Genomic DNA, 23884 nt, shown 5'->3' on the forward strand with positions numbered 1-23884 from the left:
ATTATATCCAATATTAATATTGAAATATTTTGAACGGATTTTAAAGTATTTTGTGTGGGGAGAATAAATTATGGTATGTATGTAATGAGAAACAGCTTTATGCCGAGCGGTTACAACTTTACAAGTAAGCCAGATACATATTATTTTATTTACAGCTGACATTAAACGAGACCATAACATGTTCCGAGGGTGTAACAAACACATAAACAATTTACTCACTTAGACATTTATACTACTTATTAGCTATTTTTCATATATCGACATTAGTCATCGTCCAATGTCGTCTAGTTAGATGCATACATGAAATGTATTATAATATATAATTTACACTGACGAAAGCGGGAAATCCCCGCGCTGTCACTTTGATACACATCGTTAGTTGCGCTATATTAACTTTTACTTTAATGTATTTTCTCTAGAGCGAGGAAATATTATCACATAAAGCACAAAAGACATCATTAGCCGGTAAAAAGAGACTACGAGCGTCGATCGGTGTCCAGCGCTCGTAGCTGTGAGAACTTTGTTTACTAGCTAAGAGACTTATACGTGTAGCTACTTGCCGTGCGACATTTTGTGTAAGGACATCAGAATAGGAATGTTGAAAGAGAAATAAGTCTATAATATCACAATAAGTCATACGTATATGCAAATGGCAATGTTTGGATTCCGAATATTTGTATGCATTCATATTCTGTACTGTTATAATATCCCGCAAGCCGTTCCAATCTGCTTCGTGACTGGTTCTGTATCTTATTCAAAAATTCATAAATATTAAGTAATTTTGCAAATTGCATGAGTTAGGTTCTCGGAAATTAACGTCGGCGTGAAGAAGTATGCGTAGGCTTTCGCAATGAGATTGGATCGGGCGTGGTGGACGCGGGTCGAAATAATTGACTATAAATCGTTTTTAATGACGCCACTGGAGGCTTCGTTGCGTGCGGTAATTGAACTGAGCCCGCAACACGAGCGCTGCCGTCACACTCGCTGATGCTGACTGAGGATTTTGTCGCTGAGCAACCGCCTAAACTGAGTTACATTTTCTGCAATATAATCGCTAATGTAATATCTAATTCTATATACATACTCTGAGTTAAATATGTTCCTTTATTATAAATTTCTGTTGTTACGGCTGTTCCTGTTTTAACGGGTCAATTTTTTTGGCATGGAACAACAATTATTTAATTTAGAACAAATTTTAAATAAACTAGCTAGGTGCAGTTTAAGTACTTTTCCGAAAAACAATGTAAAATATATTTTCGCTTCTATTGGTAATCACTAATTATATTATTAATAATTACTGAGTTTGTTATCGATTCTTCTGGGTAGAATCTACTTTCCGAAACGGTGGTAGCTAAAATATTATTGGGGGTTCTCAGAAATACATGATACAATAGGGTATTATCAAATGTGCCTCTAGCGAATCCAGGCACGTAAGATACGTGCATCCCAGTCTGGATGGTCTCCGAGACTTTGAAGAGCACTTAGAGCGCCTAGTCCCCGAGATCGAGAAGGTAGCAGGTGCCATGCAAAGACGCTATCTATGTACCGGTGTCGTGCGATTGATGGCCTTCTACGGGACGCCCATTTGGTCACAAAGATTGTCGGCCATCTGCCACCGTCGAACTAAGATCCCGGGTTCCTAACAGATTGTCACTATCGTGGGAGTGCGGAGATATTGCACGATACCCAACTTGGCGGCCACGGTCGCAGCGCACTTTTCATCATCGGATATTCTGGCGGATATGGAAGCGACAGTGTATCAGACATTCCCACATATTGTGCAAATTATTATTTTATTTAAATTAAAAGTATAATCTATTTTTGGTTTAGCACAATATTACTAACATCACGTGACACGACATCGGACAAAAAAATACTGTAACAGTTCTTAATTAACCTATTTTACTATAAATAAGATTTTTTTAAATAAATCACAGAAATTCTTAGATATTTACTTCGAATCTTATTGGAAAGCACTCAAAAACAAAACGAAATGCTAGTCGTAACCGGCACAGCCATCTAGTGACGGATCGATGAAACACAAGCGGTTTGTTTACATAGTCTTACAACCGGCTACAACCACGTGGATGAGTAACGTGAAATTATCAATGGGCATTAAAGTTAAGGTGGAGACGATTACCAACAGTTAAAGAATAAATTATTTCAATGGATGTCTTCTTGTAATCATTTAATATAACGGCGGGTAAGTACTGTAATACGTACCTACTAAATGACTTTACGTGCTGTATGACCATAGTACCGAAGCACCAATACAATCTTACGGTGTGTATGCCATTAAAGAGAACAAAAATAATTAGCTCAAATTAATTTCTTTAAAATATGTTTCGAATATAAAATAAAGTTTTCATTAGTGTGGGACGTTTTGTCAACCTGCTCGTTATTAAATTTTTCCTATTTACTTATTCTTAAATAAAATGTTTTTAATGAAACTTTAATTCTACTGACATTTTCTTGGAATAGTGTCTAATTATGTTAGTTTTGAACCTGTGGAGTAACATAATAATATATTATCTTACTTGGGGTCGCTTGCCGCAGTAGGAGCTGCTGTGCCGGTGCGACTAAACGAGGGATGAATATTAATTGCCAATCAATAAACTTAGTCACGACATCACCCTATTTTACCGCAGTTAGGTAACAATTATAAACACAAAAAAATTAAATTTATAAGTAATAATAATATGGTTCAATTATACCTCAATAAATATTAACTAAAGAGTTAAGAGAACAAAAAAAAATAAAGAAAATTGAATTTTCTTTAAAAAAAATCTATTTATTTTATAAAACATGCCTAGCTTGTGAATTAGGTAGGTACATACTTGAACAACCATTTTTTTAAAAGATTTACAAAGAAGGTACATTTATTTTACTTACTTTTTTTTTGAAAATTAAAAGTAATTACTATTTAAATATAATAAGAGGAATATAAAGCGGTATCGGACATTTAAATGATTGTAGGAGGTAACTTAACACCAAGTTACTTTAGATGTGATATGATAGATGGCGCTACACAATAATTTTTTTATGACATATCAAAAATGACATATTGTGTTTTAAAATTATTATTTTAACAATTTTACAAAATTTTATTATTAAAATAACTAAATTAAAATGAAAAATTCTTAATCAGTTAAGTTATAAGTATCCGAACGTTCATAGCATTTGAATACTCCAAAAAGTCAACACACATTCAGATTGACACTGACAGCTTACGACTGAGAGTCGACAGAGATACCGAATATCAATTATTATCAACATAACCTCTTCAGTTTCAATTTCTAACTAATTCATGTGATTTCAAGATTGTTTCTACTATATGGTAATTCAATTAATTAAGCGTATTTTAGTAACGTTTATTTGTATGTTTTAATTTTAATTACCATCGTAAAATGCACTCTCGATACTTTTATTTGGATTTGGAATTAGATTTGTAAGTAACAATGTTGCATAACATGGAATAATTTACCTATTAAATACTTTAGTGTTTTGGCAAATTTTATTACTAATATATTATTCTTCGCAAAAATAATACCGAATCTTAGTGGAATGACGTTTGATTAAATAGTAATTATAATTAATTATAACCTAATATATGTGTATGTAAATTGTGTAACGCTGTATTAATAATATATAAATAAGCTTGCTATGCTTTGCTGCAGATTTATACTACTTAAGTGCTTCTTTTATTGTTTTAAAATGAAAAATAATTTAGAAATACCATTAAAAATACAAATAAATACATAATTATACATTTATTATGTAATAAATGTAAATGTTTACATTACATTAGCAGCCTGTAAATTTCCCTCTGCTGGGCTAAGGCCTCCTCTCCCATTGAGGATAGGTTTGGAACACATTCCACCACGTTGCTCCAATGCAGCTTAGTGGAATACACATGTGGCAGAATTTCGTTGAAGTTAGACACATGCAGGTTTCCTCACGGTGTTTTCCTTCTCCGCTGAGCACGAGATTAATTTTAAACACAAATTAAGCATATGAAAATTCAGTGGTGCCTACCTGGGGTTGAACCCGAAATCATCGGTTAAGATGCATGCATTTTAACCACTGAGCCATCTTGGCTCATAATTATATACAATATTTAAAAAGCATGACATATTACTACATGTGTGCCGCTTCTGCACTCAATGCACCTTGTCCTTCGATTTACACAGAGAAATGGGAATTAAAAAATATATATATATTACTGTGTCTTTTACCATGATTGTACTACTATATATTCTGTATTTATATATTATTATTTGTAGTATGTATATTTAGCCAGTGTACATAAAGGCAGTAATTATCATGTAAAAATTAGATTTACACTTATAGCACATTGGCACAGTAAGAAATAGCTTATACTGCAAGTGTCATTGGGCATAAGTGACCATTGACAATAGTACATAAATACTTTTGTCAAAAGTAATTTGACTTTTATCACAATTTAAAGAATTTTCAAACAATTGAACTATTTAATTATGTTTTATTAACATTTATAATTATAATATAGTCAATGAAGTTGTTATTGCAATTTAGGGAGTCAAAGAGTGAATATTTAAGTGATTTTTTTTTAAATAATATATTTTGATCAAGACCTGTTTGTTGTGTATAGCAGAACTTTTAGTGAGTCACCTGAAATAAGTAAAACTAAGGTTTTATATTTACCTACTCCACCTTTGTTCCTAATACCTTTTGAATCATTATAAAAGTAACATTTTGTATAAAAATTTCAGGAACACTTCACTCAGATCTGAGTTGGCAGTTCAAAGTATATTGCAAGAAGCTACGCAACAATTGTTCGGTGAGTGTTGCGGCGTGCGGGCGGACGTACTGCGCGTGCGCGAGGAGCACGGGACGGCGCACGTGCTCGTGCGAACCCGTGACACATACCTGCGGAAACTAAGAGCGGCGCTCGCGCTCACGCCGCGGAACATACGCGTAGTCGCCGAGGCTCCATCCTTGCAGGCACTGATTTAATCCACGTAAGTCTCTCTTCACTGCTATCTATATGTCGAAATATAATTTTGAAAGCATCGATTTAGTAATTTCTAAATTTAAAATTTCACTGACCTCTTCCAAACGACCTCGTAAGCAAGACGTTAAACGAAAAGCGGTAATCCGCCAGCGCCACGAGTATCGCGGAGAGCATGTCGTCGCGGCGCGTGTGGGAGACGGGCGAGGGCGGCAAGGACGTGGTGGTGGTGGCGGCGCGCGAGGAGCTGTCGGCGCCGAGCGCCGCGTCGCTGCCCGCGCCCGAGCCCGCGCCCGGCCTCATCCTGCCCGACGGCTCCATCAACTGGGGCTGCCCGTGCCTGGGCGGGATGGCCACGGGGCCGTGCGGCACGCAGTTCCGGGACGCCTTCTCCTGCTTCCACTACAGGTACGCGTACTCTCCGCGGCACTCCTCGACGGGGCCGTACTGATAGAAAGTATTCCAAGAAATGTTTGAAATACAAAGTTTTTGAAACTATTTTGCTTTCATATGAAAGTAAAATACGTAGTATTAATTAGTTGAAGAATGCATTATAAATTTAATTACTCTAACAGTATATCCGACTTCGTGATTTCCGAAAAAAAAAAAATCTCGTTTCAGCGAAGCGGAACCCAAAGGCAGCGACTGCTACGAAAAGTTTAGTATAATGCAGGAGTGCATGGGCCAGTACCCCGAACTTTACGGCAAGGACGAGGACGAGGACGAGCTGGCGGCGGCGCTGGAGCAGGCCGCGGACGCTCCCCCCTCCGAGCGGGAGGGCCCCGCGGCCCCCGCGGCCCCCGCCGAGAGAGCGCCCCCCGCGGAGCCCGCGCCCGCTCGAGACTGAGCGCCTCTCGCGGTGATACCGGACGCTCATCTGGACATGAGATATACCACTACCTGATGTGTTTTTTATTATTTTAGTATTCAGATTGATACTGGAATAGTAATAGAATTATCGTATTAAACACCATTCCTTTTTGTATGCATAGTTCAATTATAAGTGCAGCTCTGGCGGGAGCCGAGTGAGCCCCTGAAGTAGTAGACGCTACACACGATTGCATTCAATAGGGGCGCCGCGTATCACCGGTTAGGACCTCGAGCTCACCTGCGTCGCAGCGCTATGAAATCATAAAACGACTGTGTCTGACGGTTTTATATGCAAACGTCTTCGATTCGCTCGCTGGCTCGGGTTTGCTCGATTATGTATAAAGCACAATTAAACGTAGCGTATTTTATTACCGCATAGTTTTAGTTTGTTTGTTTCTGTTAAAATAAGTTGACCGTTTTGTTTTATATTTCTGCCAAGAAGCTTCGTCTCCGAATGACGAATGCCCGTTCTGTAAAGGTGACAAGTATTGCTTTGATTTTACAAAGTAATCCTGTGTATTTTTATCGTAAATAAATGGTGTAAGAAATTTATATCTGTCTTTCATTATAATTTTATTCTTTGCCGGCAAATCTAACCATTCACGTAGGGCGCACAATGTTATAGACACAAATCGACAACAAGAATTTATACTCCGCTAATAATTGTTAGCGTAATATGAATCGATTGATTTAAAAAATTGCCTTTAGTTAGCGTTGTATACATTTGTAACTTCGTTAATTTTGTATATTTCTTCACTATTTTATTAATACATGTAAAATAACATATTTTAAGCAACTTGGCACAAAAAAACTATTTTCACTAAAATTGTCGAAATATATACAATCCAAGATACAAGTATATATAATGTTTCATTCTAAATATATATAATACATGTATATTAGGATTAAAATTATTGATCCCATATCAATCAATTTATTACAAAATAATTAACTGTCATTCAGACGTTATAAAGTATTAAGAAAAAGTATTTACTTTAATCTTGTAATAATTATTAATAAGTATTTTTTTTAGTTACATAAGTTTGCCTTTATTCAATTATTTACAAAAAAACTTATCTAACATTACACTAATCCAATGCGTTAGTTAAGTTGACTACCAAAACATTATTGTAACAATTCCTCAGTTTACACTTAAGGGGGAATGCCCATTTCCGGCCCGAAAGGCACGAGAACTTACTTTAATTTAAAAAAACCCATAGCATTTATTTTGTCTTTACAGATATTTTCATTTGGCGTATAAAGTTTGCAATATATTACATTAAAAAAAGAGTAATGAAAAATAGAAAAGAAACAAACATTGAGTTGTGTTGCCCATTAATGACTTCGCTTAAATTAAATCAAAATTGGCAAGAAAAAAAAATCGCTAACGTATTTGATATTCATTACATTTTAATCATTATATCGGCACTGATTTTATTTCTCCAATGATGTCGTGTAATAATAATTCATGTAAGCATTATCAATAATAATCGTTTGGCTAGATTTAATAAAAGATTAATTCGAAGAAAATAAAATTATTTTAAATCATGAAAAAAGTCCACGACGATACTTTCAATCCCGACAACCTGACAATGAATACAGCTCCAGCATCTCACATATGGACAGCCAGCTCTAATATGGACTGTGTTTCGGCTAAGTATGACGACCGCAACATTCACTCCACACCGAATTACCAGCCCTCAGTAGTTGATTCAAGGCGACATGATGCGTAAAATGTGATTTGAAAACTAAATATCTCTATAATGCGAAGATATTTGTTGGAAATTGTTGAATAACGTAATATTATACAGCAACGAGTTCGACCGTAGCAGGTAAATAAAGTTCTTGGTCACGAGTGTCAGAATTGCAAGATTGTTTAACAATACCATTATCAGGTATTTGGCGAGAGCGACTTTCCGTCGTGTTTCCAGCTTACTGTAACCCACTATGCCTATAACGAATAAGGTAGGATACAGCAAGGGATAGCCCGGATACACTCCATACATTTTAAGGAACAGGAACCTCGTGAACTTATTTTAGAGTTGTTCCATCATAATTTAATACTTGATCTCACTCGGAGACCATACAACCGAGTTACATTCCTAAAGCAAAGCAACAAAGTTGGTAAAGCTTTCTGCTTGCCACAGTATGAAGCCGAGGATTCGGTACGCTTTTTTTTTTATCTGTAAGATTATGGAGCGTATCTTAAATAATCTCCTGACATATCTTGAAGCAAACGAGCTCCTTACTGATAACTAATATTGTTTTCGCAGGGAACGCTCGACCGGAGATATGCCGCCCACCTTTGGAGCGAGGCCTTGGTGAAGCAATAGCCGTTTCATTAGACATTTCAAAGGCCTTTGACAGGGGCTGGCACGAGGCACTACTACTTATTAATTAAAACTTTTGATAATTCCGAATAATATCTTACTCTTGTATTATTTTCAAAACTATAAATTAAGTGTTGCTAATGTTTTGCATAAAACTAATCTATATTTTAAGATGTTTTTTATTTCTGTAAAATAAGTAAATATCTTATCTTATTAAAAATGTATTTCTTGTAATTTATTTTCTTTTTTTTGTCTATACATTACTATATAAAATAATATTTTTTTTTTATCGAACAATATGTAACTTTCTATATTATATGTTAAATTTATATATTATATTAAAATCCATATTATAACCAATTAAATACATATATATATTTAAAAAATATATCTAAACTGTATGTTAAATAACTAAAATATAAATATATATTTTTTATCTGTATAAATTTATTCCTTATCCGTTCGTATAGCAACCATCCTTAGTGAGGCCTCCATTTTAATTGTTCGTTCTTTGAAAAATGGCGTTTTGAATGTCGGCAAAACTGTTTTCGTTACTTTGAAAGTCAAATTGAAGTGGATTTACGTAGTTAAGTGAAATATTGTAAAATTAAAAGTGAAGATATATTAATGAAGAACTGTTTGTAGTAAATCATAAATATATTCCCAGTGGAATAGAGTATACGTTTACAATAGTTTTTTTTTTTTTTTTTTTTTAACAAACGTGACTGTATTCCTTGTGTTAAAAAAGAAATATTGAAATAACTACGGAGCTTCTTACCTGTAGAATCTACGTTCCGAATCGGTGGTAAGTATACATGTAGTTCCTATTTAAAATATACTTACCACCGCTTGTTACCACATACTTGTTATGACGATTGAAACGTGCTTCAAAAAGCGTACTTGAATAAAGCATATTCTGCTTTTAAATAAATTTAGGTAGGTAGGTAGGTAGGTAGGTAGGTAGGTAGGTAGGTAGGTAGGTAGGTAGGTAGGTAGGTAGGTAGGTAGGTAGGTAGGTAGGTAGGTAGGTAGGTAGGTAGGTAGGTAGGTAGGTAGGTAGGTAGGTAGGTAGGTAGGTAGGTAGGTAGGTAGGTAGGTAGGTAGGTAGGTAGGTAGGTAGGTTAGGTTAGGTTAGGTTAGGTTAGGTTAGGTTAGGTTAGGTTAGGTTAGGTTAGGTTAGGTTAGGTTAGGTTAGGTTAGGTTAGGTTAGGTTAGGTTAGGTTAGGTTAGGTTAGGTTAGGTCCCCGCCGGGTACCAACGACGCGGAGAAGGCGGCGGATGCCCTGGCGGTCAAGCTCCGCGAGGTCCTCAGCTCGGACGCGGTCCAGGTCCATAGACCGACTAAGTGTGTCGAGTTGAGAATCTTGGACCTGGACGACTCGGTGACTGCGGTGGAGGTGGTGTCTGCGGTCGCCGAAGAGGGGGGTTGTTCCGCTGGAGCAATAAAACCGGGTGTTATTGCCCGGCGCTCCGGCGGCTCCGGCTCCCTCTGGATGAGCTGCCCGGTGGCGGCGGCAAAAAGAGTGCTGGAGGTGGGCCGCGTCAAGGTGGGGTGGGTCTCGGCACGAGTGAGACTGCTCGAGCCGAGGCCGCTGCGCTGCTTCAGGTGCTTGGAGGGGGGCCACATGGGGGCCAAATGTGATAGGGGTGTCGACCGCAGCCGTCTGTGCTTCCGCTGCGGCCTTCCCGATCACAGGGCCAGGGAGTGTACCGCCGCTGAAGCCAATTGTATCGTGTGCTCAGCGGCCGGTAAGCCTGCGGCACATGCCGTCGGTAGCAAGGCGTGCCAGGGCAGCAAAACTCGTCTCGCCTCAAAGAAGGGAGGAGCGGTGGCGAAAGGGCCCGTCACCGCGTCCCAGAGGACTGTGGAGGAGCCTATGGAGACCGCCCAATAATGGCCCGGCGCTGTCTCCAGGCGAACATCAACCACTCTGCCAGGGCCCAGGACCTGCTAGTCCAAAGCATGGCAGAGTGGCAAATCGACGTGGCGGTGGTCTCGGAGCCCTATGTCGTTCATTTACGGGACGACTGGGTGTCCGACCACGAGGGAGTGGTGGCGATCGTCGCCCCTGCCGTCGCTGGTTCCCCTGCTATCGAAGGGGTAGCCAGGGGCAGAGGGTTCGTAGTCGCTGCAGTCGGGGGTGTGGCGATCGTGGGCGTTTACGCCTCGCCCAACCGGAGTCTCGCGGAGTTTGAACAGCTACTCGTTGAGGTCGGGGCTCTGGTCGGGCAGGCATCGCCCAACCCGGTGTTAGTCGCGGGGGACTTCAATGCCAAATCTACGGCTTGGGGTTCCCCTTCGATGGACGCCAGGGGCGAGGCGCTGGAGGAGTGGGCTGTGTCACTGGGCCTCGCGGTGATCAACAGTGGGTCGGAGAGCACGTGCGTGCGGCAGCAGGGCGAGTCGATCGTGGACGTAACGTTCGCGTCCATCGCCCTAGCCCGCCGTGTTCGAGACTGGAGGGTGGAGACGGCCGTGGAGACTCTATCGGATCATCGATACATCCGATACGATGTCTCCGCGGCACCGGTCGTCCGGCCCGCTGTTGTGCGGTCAGAAGGTCCGCGGTGGAGTCTGGGCCGTCTCGACAGCCAGTTGGCAAAAGAGGCGGCCATCGTGGAGGCCTGGTGCGCCGGTTCCGACCCGGTCGTCCAGGTCGACCGAGAGGCTGACCGACTCGGCGCCGCCCTGTTCCGCATTTGCGATGTGGCGATGCCGAGAGTCAAGCCTCAGACTCCACGTCGCCGCGTATACTGGTGGCGGCCGGAACTCCGTCAGCTACGGAGAGCCTGCGTTGCGGCCCGCCGCCAGTACGCCCGATGCAGACGGAGGAGAGTCCGCGACCATGATCTGGAGGCGGCCCTTTACACCGCCTACAGAGACGCCTGTGTTACGCTCCAAAAGGCCATAGCACAGGCGAAGGAAGCGGCGTGGACGGAGTGGCTCGAGACCCTCGACAGGGATCCGTGGGGGAGACCGTACCGGGTCGTGAGACAAAAACTCCGACCCTGGACACCCCCGCTCACCACCACTCTCCAGCCACACCTTCTGGAGAGCGTTGCGAGCGCGCTGTTCCCGGAGCGTCGAGAGTTCGTCCCTCCATCGATGGCCCCACTGCGCAGCGAACGAGACGAACGAGATCTGGCGCCCCCGGTCACCGAGGCGGAGTTGTCCGCTGCTGTCCTTAGGCTCCGTTCCAAGAGGACAGCTCCGGGGCCAGACGGTATTCCGGGGCGCGCCCTGGTGATCGCCTCAGAAGAAATAGGTGTGAACATCCGGCGCCTATTCTCAGCGTGTCTGGCTCAAGGCAGATTCCCCGACCGGTGGAAAACGGGAAGGCTCGTACTCATCCGTAAGGAGGGTCGAGCCCCCGATCAGCCGTCGGCCTACCGACCTATCGTGCTGCTCGACGAGGTGAGCAAGCTCTTCGAGCGTGTGCTCGCCGTCCGCCTAGTCGACAGCATGGAGCCGGGCCTCAACGAGCGACAGTATGGCTTCCGCCGCGGCCGCTCGACGCTGGACGCGATCGCCAGGGTGAGGGACCTGGCAGAAGAGGAGGTGGCTCAGGGTGGGGTTTTGTTGGCTGTCTCGTTGGACATATCCAACGCCTTCAACTCCCTGCCCTGGGAAGTCATCCGAGAAGCGCTGAGGTACCACAACGTGCCGTGTTACCTGCAGCGACTGATCGGTGACTACTTTGCGGGCAGAGCGGTCTCCTACCCGACGAGCGACGGTTGGAGAAGAAGACCGATGACGTGCGGTGTTCCACAGGGTTCGGTACTGGGGCCCCTTCTGTGGAACATCGGGTACGACTGGGTGCTGCGCGGGGCCACTCTGCGGGGGGTCAGCGTCACATGCTACGCCGACGACACCCTCGTGTCGGCCCGCGGCAGCTCCCATCGCGAGGCGGCTTATCGAGCCACAGCCGGCGTCGCACACGCGGTTCACCGCATCCGTGCACTGGGCCTCGAGGTGGCCTTGCACAAGTCCGAGGCCCTTGCTTTTCATGGACCTCGGAACGCGCCACCTCAGGGCATGACCATCACAGTGGGCGGAACTTCCATCACCATCGGGTCGACGATGAAGTACCTGGGACTCGTCCTCGATGGCAGGTGGAAGTTCGAGGAGCACTTCCGGCGCTTGGCCCCAAGACTGGTGGCTGCAGCCGGAGCGCTGGGGCGGATTCTCCCCAATGTCGGAGGACCGGGAGGCTCGTGCAGACGCCTGTACATCGGCGTAGTGCGATCGATGGCACTGTACGGGGCGCCGATATGGGCGGACGCTCTGAGTACACGCAACGTCGCGTCCCTGCGACGTCCGCAGCGAGCGATGGCGCTCAGGGCGGCTCGGGCGTACCGTACGGTGTCGTTCACCGCAGCCTGCCTGCTGTCCGGAAGCCCGCCATGGGACCTCGAGGCCGAGATCAACTCGAGCGTCTACTGGCGGCTGAAGGCAGCGAGAGCGGAGGGAGACCGACCCCATCCTCGGGAAGTTCGGAGCTGGAGAGAGGAGGCCGGCGGAAGGCTCTTCGCAAAATGGGAAGAGAGGCTACGGGTTCCGGGAGTGAGTCGGGAACTCGTAGCGGCCATTAGGCCATCATTGAAAGAGTGGGTCGAGCGAAAGCACGGCCCACTCACTTACCACCTGACACAGCTACTGACCGGCCACGGATGTTTTGCAAAATATCTGTGTGACGTGGCCGGCAGAGAGCCCACAACGACGTGCCACCATTGTGGCAACGGAGCCGTGGACACGGCCGAACACACGCGCGCAGAGTGCCCAGCTTGGGCGGAGCCTCGCGCTGCCCTGTTCACGGCTATCGGATATGACATCTCGCTTCCGGCCTTAGTGCGAAAGATGGTCGCGAGTGCAGAGGCGTGGGCGGCATTACGGGTCTTCAGCGAAACCGTAATGTCCGCAAAGGAGGCGGCAGAGCGACAGCGGGAAGTCGACACCAACTCCCTCCCGCTGCGCCGACGAAGACCTGGTCGGCGGCGCCGCGACCATCTAGGCCGGATGCCCTAAAAACCGGACTTGACACATTGTGGACGGTGGCGGAACTTTACATCCGCTGCCGCCTAGCCTCCAGCGGCGGACTCGGGGGGCAGTCCGTCGCGGTTCTGACGGAGGTGGAGACGGAAGGTGCGCCGTAACAGCCTGGCGCACATTTCGTGACGAGTCGCCACTTTACAGCGACGGCCGCTGGCAGGGCCGCGGTGGTGAGCCACGCGCGTTCCCGTAGCCCTGTCGCCTTGCGGCGAGGCGAAAATCCTAGGAGGTTTTAGTGGGTAGGACGGGGCCTTCTGCCCCGGGAGTCCCACATATCCGTCCCGGTCAACCCCCTTTCGGCCGGGCGGAATGCGTCAATGCATTTCCTCCTAGTAAAACTAAAAAAAAAAAAAAAAAGGTTAGGTTAGGTTAGGTTAGGTTAGGTTAGGTTAGGTTAGGTTAGGTTAGGTTAGGTTAGGTTAGGTTAGGTTAGGTTAGGTTAGGTTAGGTTAGGTTAGGTTAGGTTAGGTTAGGTTAGGTTAGGTTAGGTTAGGTTAGGTTAGGTTAGGTTAGGTTAGGTTAGGTTAGGTTAGGTTGGAAGTACATTTTTCAAAATTTTTTCTCCATTTATTGTCGTAAAAATCTGAAAAAAATACCTCACTCAGTTCTCACTATTAAAATTATTATTCCACTTTTAACCTACTTATATCTCCCGTTTTTGTCTGTTTTTAAGCTATTTTTAAGTTTTTCGTTTATATCTTTTTTATTATTGTTTCGATCTTTTTTCCGTGTTCGGCGCGATTGTGGGGCCCTCTGCTCTGCATCCGTTGACATCTCAATCTCCCGGATCGGCCTATCCGTTCGAGAGTTATCGGTCGAAAACCGAAAAATTTTTCACCTTTTTTCATTATATTTTTCTGTTTTTTATTTTTAATTCGTTCATTTGTAATCTTATCTTGTTTTGCTCTTTGGCGCATTTGTAGGGCCCTCTGCCCTGCATCCATCGAGACATCTCACTCCCGGATCGGCGTCTCCGTTCCGGAGCTATTAATTTTTACAAACAGAATCTGTATCGATTATTCGCTATAAGAATCGGATCGCTCTTGAAAGTCTTCTTAAGCGATCCGAAACTCTAAATATTCGAAGTACATTTTTCAAAATTTTTTCTCCATTTATTGTCGTAAAAATCTGAAAAAAATACCTCACTCAGTTCTCACTATTAAAATTATTATTCCACTTTTAACCTACTTATATCTCCCGTTTTTGTCTGTTTTTAAGCTATTTTTAAGTTTTTCGTTTATATCTTTTTTATTATTGTTTCGATCTTTTTTCCGTGTTCGGCGCGATTGTGGGGCCCTCTGCTCTGCATCCGTTGACATCTCAATCTCCCGGATCGGCCTATCCGTTCGAGAGTTATCGGTCGAAAACCGAAAAATTGTGCCCTCCCATCCGCCCTGTAATATATATATAGAACAGGGAGGGTCAAAATTAAGAAAAAAATTTTTATTGTTACTTCTGTAAGCCTAGGCTCTGGGGATCATAAATGATGCCTTAGAGCCACCCTCAGCCACGTACTTCCTGAGGGAAGCTGCCTTTTAGCTGCTTTTGCAATATGGATACGGATATGGAGACAGCGTCGGATGCCTCGGTCCGGTTCGTCGAATCCGACTCAGGCTCCGACACGGCGGGACCTGCTGCCGACCGCCGCGGCAAGCCTAAGAAAAGTGGGCTCAGTCGAGCAAGAATAGAGCTCAAAGCCAAAGAAGATGAGGAGAGAGAGCTCGCTTTCGAGCGGACCCTCAGAAGCAGGGCGTTCAAAAAAACGCCTGTGGTCGTTCCCGAGCTTGAAGAAGCTGCTTCGTTAGCCAAGGTGGATCCGGCCCTCCAGAGCAACGAGGAGCTCCGCGCGGAGGCGGGCCGCAGTGCACGCGAGATTAGAGAGGTCGCGCTGAAGTCCTCCAACCTCAAAGGAGGCTTCATCAAGAGGCTGAAGGACGCAGCGGCCTCTCTGGAAGGCGTCGTCGAAGCTCTGGCGTCCCGGACGGAGGCCGACGAAGCCCGTAACCTCCGTGCGGATAACAGTCGTATGCGCAGGGAGATTGACTCCCTCAAGGCGGAGCTAAAGGCCCACCGCCGTGAGTACGCGGAGATGCGTACCACGGTGGCAGCGGCGACCGAGGCGGCCAACACCCCGCGAGGCGCTCCTTCGATGGAGGAGCTCAAGGACTTCATCGTCACGTCGATCGGCGCGGCGATGAAGGACCAATTGGCGGGCCTGGAGGAGCGCCTCCCGGCGAGGATGCAGCGACCTCCCTCCGCGGCAGATAAAACGCAGATGTCGCAGGGTCCACCGCCGTCTATCTCGACGGCCCGCCAGGACGGGGGTGTGGGAGCCCCAGCCAAGCCTAGGAAGGCGGCTGCTCTGGCTGCTCAGACCAAGCCCACCGCTTGCCTACTGAGCGCACCGGCACCGGCGACGTCCCAAACACCACCGAACCAGGAGACGTCCTGGTCCACGGTGGTGAAGAAGGGCAGGAAGGGGAGCAAGACCACCTCTTCCGACGCTAAGACGCTGCCGAAAACGCCCCAGCCAGCCAAATCGAAGCTGGCCACCCCTCGCTCGGCTGCAATCGTTCTCACGTTGCAGCCGGAAGCAGTAGGAAAGGGCGTCACCTACGCGCAGGTCCTGGAGAGAGCGGAGCAAAGTGTCAAGCTCCAGGACCTAGGAATCAGCGGTGGGCTGAAGGTGCGACGCACGGCGACCGGAGCCAGGGCTCTCGAGCTGCCGAAAGCCCAAGCGGAGCAGGCCGATAGGTTGGCGGCGAAGCTCCGCACAGTTCTCGACGGGGTCGCTGACGTAGTGCGCCCGGTCAAGAAGGCCGACCTGAAGGTGACGGGGCTCGACGACTCCGTCACCTTGGAGAAACTGGCCGCGGCGATCGCGCACGCCGGTGACTGCTCCTCCGAGGCGGTGAAGTGCGGAGTGATGCAGCGCGGACCCGGCTATATGGGGATGGTCCGCGTCACCTGCCCCCTCACGGCAGCGAAGAAGCTGGCCGCTGCCGGTCGCCTCCTCGTCGGGTGGAGCTCGGCCAAGGTGGCCGTCGTGGAGCAGCGCCCTATGCGCTGCTACAAGTGTATGGGCCTTGGCCATACACGGGCGCTCTGCCCGTCGAAGGCGGAGAGGGGAGGCCTGTGCTACCGCTGTGGCTCGGACGGCCACAAGTCAGCGGAATGCACGGCCAAGATGCGCTGCGCGGTCTGCGCAGAGGCCGGCAAGCCTTCGGGGCACCTGATGGGGGCCAGGGATTGCAACCCCCCCATCACGAAGGGTAAAGCGGTCCAAGGAACCAGGACCGCCCCGCGCGAGGAAAGCCGCCAGGCTACGGAGGAAGCTCAGAAGAATCAAGTATGCCAGCACACCTGAGCTTCCTACAATCGAACGTGAACCACTCCGCCGGAGCGCAGGACCTTCTGCTGCAGTCCATGGCGGAGTGGCAGGTAGACCTGGCGGTGGCCTGCGAGCCCTACTTCGTCCCTCCCCTACCTCACTGGCTGGGGGACTCGGACGACACCGTGGCGGTTCTCACGAGGAGCGGAACGGGCCCCCCCCTCTCACTCATCGAGAGGGGCTCGGGCTACGTAGTGGTGGGGTGGGGGGAGTACGTCGTCGTCGGTACGTACTTCTCCCCTAATCGCAGCCTGGCTGAGTTCGAGACTTACCTCGGCTTAGTCAGAGCTGCGGTGGCCAGGCAGTCACCGAAACCGATACTGGTTCTCGGCGACTTAAACGCAAAGTCGCGTGCCTGGGGCAACCCCGCCACGAATCCGCGAGGGAGGGCCGTCCAGGTGTGGGCCCTGCTCTCCGACCTGTCCCTTCTAAACAGGGGGCAGGTTCACACCTGCGTGCGACATCAGGGGGGTTCCGTGGTGGACGTTTCGTTCGCCACCCCTGTCGTTGCACGCAGAGTGGTCGACTGGAGAGTGGAGGAGGAGGTGGAGACTCTATCGGATCACCGGTACATCCGATTTGAGATCTCCACCTCTAGCAGGCCGGCGGAACCCCAGAGGGTGCCGACTACGCTGCCGAGGTGGTCTCTCGGCCAGGTCGATCGAGAGCTGGTCAAGGAGGCCGCCATCGTGCAGCGGTGGGGTTCCGCGGGGAGGACGGAGGGCGCCAGCGCAGAGGAGCTGGCGGGCCGCATGCGCAGTTCGCTCAAGGAGGTCTGCGATGCGGCCATGCCTCGGACCCGGCGCAGGGTTCCGCGCCGGCACGTCTATTGGTGGTCGCCCGAAATCGCCGACCTTCGGGCGACGTGCTGCCGGGCGCGGAGGGCCTACGTCCGCTGTCGAAGGCGCAACGGCCTCGACACGGACCTGGAGGGACAGATGCTGGACGCTTATCGCCAGTTGAAAAAAGATCTGCAGCTGGCGATAAGCAAGGCCAAGGAGAAGGCCAGGGAGGAGCTTCTGGCGGGTCTCAATCGAGACCCGTGGGGGCGCCCGTACCGCGGCGTACGCGGAAAGTTCCGCACTCAAGGCGCCCCCGTCACTGAGACGCTGCCGCCGGAACTCCTCCTGCGCCTGGTCGGGGAACTCTTTCCCCATCCAGGCGAGCATGTCCCTCCGCAGATGGCCCCCCGCTCCGTGATCGAAGACGCAGTGGCTCCACCACTGATCACGGAGCGGGAGATGGAGATGGCCCTCGGCCGCTTGAGGGCCAAGAACACGGCGCCGGGTCCGGACGGGGTTCCAGGGCGTGTTCTGTGCGACGCCCTGGAATTCCTGGGTGCAAGGCTTCGGGAGCTGTTCGACGAGTGCCTGTGCAGCGGGCAGTTTCCGAAGCCTTGGAAGGAAGGAAAGTTGGTCCTGTTGCCGAAGGAAGGTCGGCCGATGGATTCCTCTTCGGCATACAGGCCAATAGTGCTGCTGAACGAGACGGGCAAACTCTTCGAGAAGGTCCTCGCAGCCCGTCTCGTTCAGCACCTCGAGGAGGTCGGTCCGGGTCTCTCAGAGGCTCAGTACGGGTTCAGGGCGGGCCGGTCGACGGTCGACGCCCTGGACGCCCTGAAGACTCGGACGACGGAAGCGGTGGCCCGGGGGCAAGTCGTCCTGGCGGTTTCGCTCGACGTGGCGAACGCCTTCAACAGTCTCCCTTTCGAGACGATACGGGAGGCACTCCGATACCATGGGGTGCCGACCTATCTCAGGAGGCTGCTGGAGGCGTACCTCCAGGACAGGGAGGTCCTCTGGGCGGGGGTCGATGGGAGGCTGGTCCGGCGTCGGGTAGGCTGCGGCGTTCCACAGGGGTCGGTTCTCGGCCCAATCCTGTGGAACGTCGGTTTCGACTGGCTCCTGCGAGCTCCCGTCCTTCCCGGGATGGGGGTGTTGTGCTACGCTGACGACACTCTCGTCACGGCGACTGGGCGGGACTTTCGGGAGGCGGCACGCCTCGCCGAGGTCGGAACGGCTCTCACCGTGGACCGTATGGGAATGCTGGGCTTGAGGGTCTCCATATCCAAAACGGAGGCCCTCCTGTTCCACGGTCCACGGCAAGGACCCCCACGAGGGGCGAGTATCACCGTCCGGGGGACGGTGATCAAGGTGCAGGCCCAGATGAAGTATCTGGGCCTCATCCTGGACGGTCGATGGAGCTTCGGGCAGCATTTTGTCCATCTCGGCCCGAGGCTCATCAACGCCGCCGCCGCTCTCGGCCGCCTCCTTCCGAATGTGGGGGGGCCGGGATCGCTATGCCGGCGTCTATATTCCGGTGTAGTGAGGTCGATGGCGCTGTACGGTGCCCCGATCTGGGTCGACGCCCTCACCGCTGACAACCGGGCCCTGCTGCGTAAGCCGCAGAGGGTCATAGCGGTGAGAGGCATCAGAGGGTACCGTACGGTGTCGTGGGCTGCGGCGACACTTCTCGCGGGCGATCCGCCCTGGGAGCTCCAGGCGGAGGTGCTCGCGGAAGTGTACCGGTTCCGGGTCGAGGCGAGGAACCGCGGCGACCGTCCAGGGTCGGCGGAGGTCGGGCGGATCAGGGCTCTAGCCCAGCGAGCCCTGATCGCCCGATGGCAGGAGGATCTGGGGTCACCCACGGCGGGCCTGGCGACAGTGGAGGCGATCCGGCCCCACTTGAGTCGCTGGGTCGAGAGGAAGAAGGGCACACTCACCTTCAGGATGACGCAGGTACTTACCGGGCACGGATGCTTCGGTAAGTACCTGCACGGGATAGCGCGGCGGGAGGTGTCACCCTCCTGCCACGAGTGTGGTGCGCCAGTCGACACGGCGCACCACACCCTGAGTGAGTGTGCTGCGTGGGGGCCCCAGAGGCACACCCTTGCGGCGACTATGGGCGGAGACCTCTCGCTGCCGAGCATCGTCAACGAAATGCTCGGTAGTGAGACGTGTTGGTCGGAGATGCGCTCCTTCTGCGAAAGCGTGATGTCGCAGAAGGAAGCCGCGGAGCGGGAGCGGGAAGAGGATGCCGCTGCAGACCCGCTCCGCCGAAGACGACCGGGGAGGAGGAAGAAGCGCTACGCGCACCTTCTCCCCCCGCCCCAATAGGCGTCGCAGGGACTAGGGGGGGTCTCAGTACCCCGAGAACCCCCTCTAGGTGTTGGAGGCCCGCATAGGCGGGCCGACCGTCAGGGCGTCACGGTAGCATGCGCAAGCGATCCCGTGGCGCCCGCCGAAAGACGGAGAGGGTACCGCTGGTTTTTTAGTGGGTAAACCCGGCGTACCTGGGCGCACTCGGCGTCCAGGGCTCCGGGGAGTCCCACACACCCCCCCACCTTCCATCACGTGGGGGAAGCGCGTAACGCGTTTTTCCAGCGAGAAAAAAAAAAAAAAAAAAAAAAAAAGGTTAGGTTAGGTTAGGTTAGGTTAGGTTAGGTTAGGTTAGGTTAGGTTAGGTTAGGTTAGGTTAGGTTAGGTTAGGTTAGGTTAGGTTAGGTTAGGTTAGGTTAGGTTAGGTTAGGTTAGGTTAGGTTAGGTTAGGTTAGGTTAGGTTAGGTTAGGTTAGGTTAGGTTAGGTTAGGTTAGGTTAGGTTAGGTTAGGTTAGGTTAGGTTAGGTTAGGTTAGGTTAGGTTAGGTTGGGGTACTTGTCAGTCACCTCCTCGTGGTGTACCCTGGGCAACGGGGCCGGCTTGAGCTTGCTCGTCGGCCACGGCTAAGACTGGCGGGAGGGATGCCGCGGGGCTGCTCCTGGTACGTCCCTGATCGGCGTCAGGGCGGACCATGTGAGTGGCCTTGTTGGCTAGGAGGGAGTGGGAGTGCTCGCTACTCGAGCCTCCCAGGTGTTTTACACCGGCGGTAAGCGGCGGAGCCTACCATCTTATCCGCCGCAGGGCGTCAGCTTCGTTGACGCCCAGCCTCCAGTGGCGGACTCGGGGGAGTTCACCACATTTCCGCATGGAGGATGAGGGGAAGGCGCGCACTAGGCGCGCTTTCCATGAATATTCAGCCGCCTTACGGCGGCTGCCGCTGGTGGGGTCGCGGTTGCATGCCCTTGGCGATCCCGTGGCCTCACCACTCGGCGGCATGGTGGAAACCCGAGGATGGTTTTAGTGGGTAGGACAGGGCATTAGCACTAGCGTGCCCTGGCACGGGGCATTAGTTCCCGGTTGAGTCCCACATACCCGTCCCGGTCCCCCGACCGGGCGGCATGCGTAAATGCATTTCCTCCTCGTTAAACAAAAAAAAAAAAAAAAGGTTAGGTTAGGTTAGGTTAGGTTAGGTTAGGTTAGGTTAGGTTAGGTTAGGTTAGGTTAGGTTAGGTTAGGTTAGGTTAGGTTAGGTTAGGTTAGGTTAGGTTAGGTTAGGTTAGGTTAGGTTAGGTTAGGTTAGGTTAGGTTAGGTGAGGTTAGGTTAGGTTAGGTTAGGTTAGGTTAGGTTAGGTTAGGTTAGGTTAGGTTAGGTTAGGTTAGGTTAGGTTAGGTTAGGTTAGGTTAGGTTAGGTTAGGTTAGGTTAGGTTAGGTTAGGTTAGGTTAGGTTAGGTTAGGTTAGGTTAGGGTTAGGTTAGGTTAGGTTAGGTTAGGTTAGGTTAGGTTAGGTTAGGTTAGGTTAGGTTAGGTTAGGTTAGGTTAGGTTAGGTTAGGTTAGGTTAGGTTAGGTTAGGTTAGGTTAGGTTAGGTTAGGTTAGGTTAGGTTAGGTTAGGTTAGGTTAGGTTAGGTTAGGTTAGGTTAGGTTAGGTTAGGTTAGGTTAGGTTAGGTTAGGTTAGGTTAGGTTAGGTTAGGTTAGGTTAGGTTAGGTTAGGTTAGGTTAGGTTAGGTTAGGTTAGGTTAGGTTAGGTTAGGTTAGGTTAGGTTAGGTTAGGTTAGGTTAGGTTAGGTTAGGTTAGGTTAGGTTAGGTTAGGTTAGGTTGGGGTACATGTCAGTCACCTCCTCGTGGTGTACCCTGGGCAACGGGGCCGGCTTGAGCTTGCTCGTCGGCCACGGCTAAGACTGGCGGGAGGGATGCCGCGGGGCTGCTCCTGGTACGTCCCTGATCGGCGTCAGGGCGGACCATGTGAGTGGCCTCGTTGGCTAGGAGGGAGTGGGAGGGCTCGCTACTCGAGCCTCCCAGGTGTTTTACACCGGCGGTCAGCGGCGGAGCCTACCATCTTATCCGCCGCAGGGCGTCAGCTTCGTTGACGCCCAGCCTCCAGTGGCGAACTCGGGGGAGTTCGCTACATTCTTACGTGGAGGATGAGGGGGAAGGCGCGCACTAGGCGCGCTTTCCATGAATATTCAGCCGCCTTAGGGCGGCTGCCGCTGGTGGGGTCGCGGTTGCATGCCCTTGGCGATCCCGTGGCCTCACCACTCGGCGGCATGGTGGAAACCCGAGGATGGTTTTAGTGGGTAGGACAGGGCATTAGCACTAGCGTGCCCTGGCACGGGGCATTAGTTCCCGGTTGAGTCCCACATACCCGTCCCGGTCCCCCGACCGGGCGGCATGCGTAAATGCATTTCCTCCTCGTTAAACAAAAAAAAAAAAAAAAAAAAAGGTTAGGTTAGGTTAGGTTAGGTTAGGTTAGGTTAGGTTAGGTTAGGTTAGGTTAGGTTAGGTTAGGTTAGGTTAGGTTAGGTTGGGGTTCCGGCTCCCTCTGGATGAGCTGCCCGGTGGCGGCGGCAAAAAGAGTGCTGGAGGTGGGCCGCGTCAAGGTGGGGTGGGTCTCGGCACGAGTGAGACTGCTCGAGCCGAGGCCGCTGCGCTGCTTCAGGTGCTTGGAGGGGGGCCACATGGGGGCCAAATGTGATAGGGGTGTCGACCGCAGCCGTCTGTGCTTCCGCTGCGGCCTTCCCGATCACAGGGCCAGGGAGTGTACCGCCGCTGAAGCCAATTGTATCGTGTGCTCAGCGGCCGGTAAGCCTGCGGCACATGCCGTCGGTAGCAAGGCGTGCCAGGGCAGCAAAACTCGTCTCGCCTCAAAGAAGGGAGGAGCGGTGGCGAAAGGGCCCGTCACCGCGTCCCAGAGGACTGTGGAGGAGCCTATGGAGACCGCCCAATAATGGCCCGGCGCTGTCTCCAGGCGAACATCAACCACTCTGCCAGGGCCCAGGACCTGCTAGTCCAAAGCATGGCAGAGTGGCAAATCGACGTGGCGGTGGTCTCGGAGCCCTATGTCGTTCATTTACGGGACGACTGGGTGTCCGACCACGAGGGAGTGGTGGCGATCGTCGCCCCTGCCGTCGCTGGTTCCCCTGCTATCGAAGGGGTAGCCAGGGGCAGAGGGTTCGTAGTCGCTGCAGTCGGGGGTATGGCGATCGTGGGCGTTTACGCCTCGCCCAACCGGAGTCTCGCGGAGTTTGAACAGCTACTCGTTGAGGTCGGGGCTCTGGTCGGGCAGGCATCGCCCAACCCGGTGTTAGTCGCGGGGGACTTCAATGCCAAATCTACGGCTTGGGGTTCCCCTTCGACGGACGCCAGGGGCGAGGCGCTGGAGGAGTGGGCTGTGTCACTGGGCCTCGCGGTGATCAACAGTGGGTCGGAGAGCACGTGCGTGCGGCAGCAGGGCGAGTCGATCGTGGACGTAACGTTCGCGTCCATCGCCCTAGCCCGCCGTGTTCGAGACTGGAGGGTGGAGACGGCCGTGGAGACTCTATCGGATCATCGATACATCCGATACGATGTCTCCGCGGCACCGGTCGTCCGGCCCGCTGTTGTGCGGTCAGAAGGTCCGCGGTGGAGTCTGGGCCGTCTCGACAGCCAGTTGGCAAAAGAGGCGGCCATCGTGGAGGCCTGGTGCGCCGGTTCCGACCCGGTCGTCCAGGTCGACCGAGAGGCTGACCGACTCGGCGCCGCCCTGTTCCGCATTTGCGATGTGGCGATGCCGAGAGTCAAGCCTCAGACTCCACGTCGCCGCGTATACTGGTGGCGGCCGGAACTCCGTCAGCTACGGAGAGCCTGCGTTGCGGCCCGCCGCCAGTACGCCCGATGCAGACGGAGGAGAGTCCGCGACCATGATCTGGAGGCGGCCCTTTACACCGCCTACAGAGACGCCTGTGTTACGCTCCAAAAGGCCATAGCACAGGCGAAGGAAGCGGCGTGGACGGAGTGGCTCGAGACCCTCGACAGGGATCCGTGGGGGAGACCGTACCGGGTCGTGAGACAAAAACTCCGACCCTGGACACCCCCGCTCACCACCACTCTCCAGCCACACCTTCTGGAGAGCGTTGCGAGCGCGCTGTTCCCGGAGCGTCGAGAGTTCGTCCCAATC

At 50.7% G+C, this 23884-nt stretch overlaps 1 protein-coding gene across 2 annotated transcripts; it reads left to right on the plus strand.

Annotated features, from left to right (window-relative positions):
• The first annotated feature begins 3219 nt into the window (after nucleotides 1-3219).
• On the plus strand, nucleotides 3220-6412 carry LOC125070977 (mitochondrial intermembrane space import and assembly protein 40-B). Of its 2 annotated transcripts, none has more exons than XM_047681014.1 (4): nucleotides 3220-3337; nucleotides 4752-5000; nucleotides 5144-5398; nucleotides 5612-6412. In XM_047681014.1, the coding sequence occupies exons 3-4, from the start codon at nucleotides 5166-5168 to the stop codon at nucleotides 5835-5837; spliced, it is 459 nt and encodes a 152-aa protein (XP_047536970.1). In that variant the 5' UTR covers nucleotides 3220-3337; nucleotides 4752-5000; nucleotides 5144-5165; the 3' UTR covers nucleotides 5838-6412. The 2 variants fall into 2 exon arrangements, with proteins under 2 accessions (XP_047536970.1, XP_047536969.1); XM_047681013.1 differs by having other exon boundaries at nucleotides 3227-3448.
• The last annotated feature ends 17472 nt before the right edge of the window (nucleotides 6413-23884 follow it).

This window comes from Vanessa atalanta, chromosome 18, assembly GCF_905147765.1.
Source record: "Vanessa atalanta chromosome 18, ilVanAtal1.2, whole genome shotgun sequence".
Classification (NCBI taxonomy): Eukaryota; Metazoa; Arthropoda; class Insecta; order Lepidoptera; family Nymphalidae; genus Vanessa; species Vanessa atalanta.

Bases quoted from the DNA above. Each gene is read 5' to 3' on its own strand.
- LOC125070977 (XM_047681014.1), top strand. From the start codon at position 5,166: ATGTCGTCGCGGCGCGTGTGGGAGACGGGCGAGGGCGGCAAGGACGTG. The intron at 5,399-5,611 runs GTACGCGTACTC...ATCTCGTTTCAG, and splicing joins TTCTCCTGCTTCCACTACAG to CGAAGCGGAACCCAAAGGCA.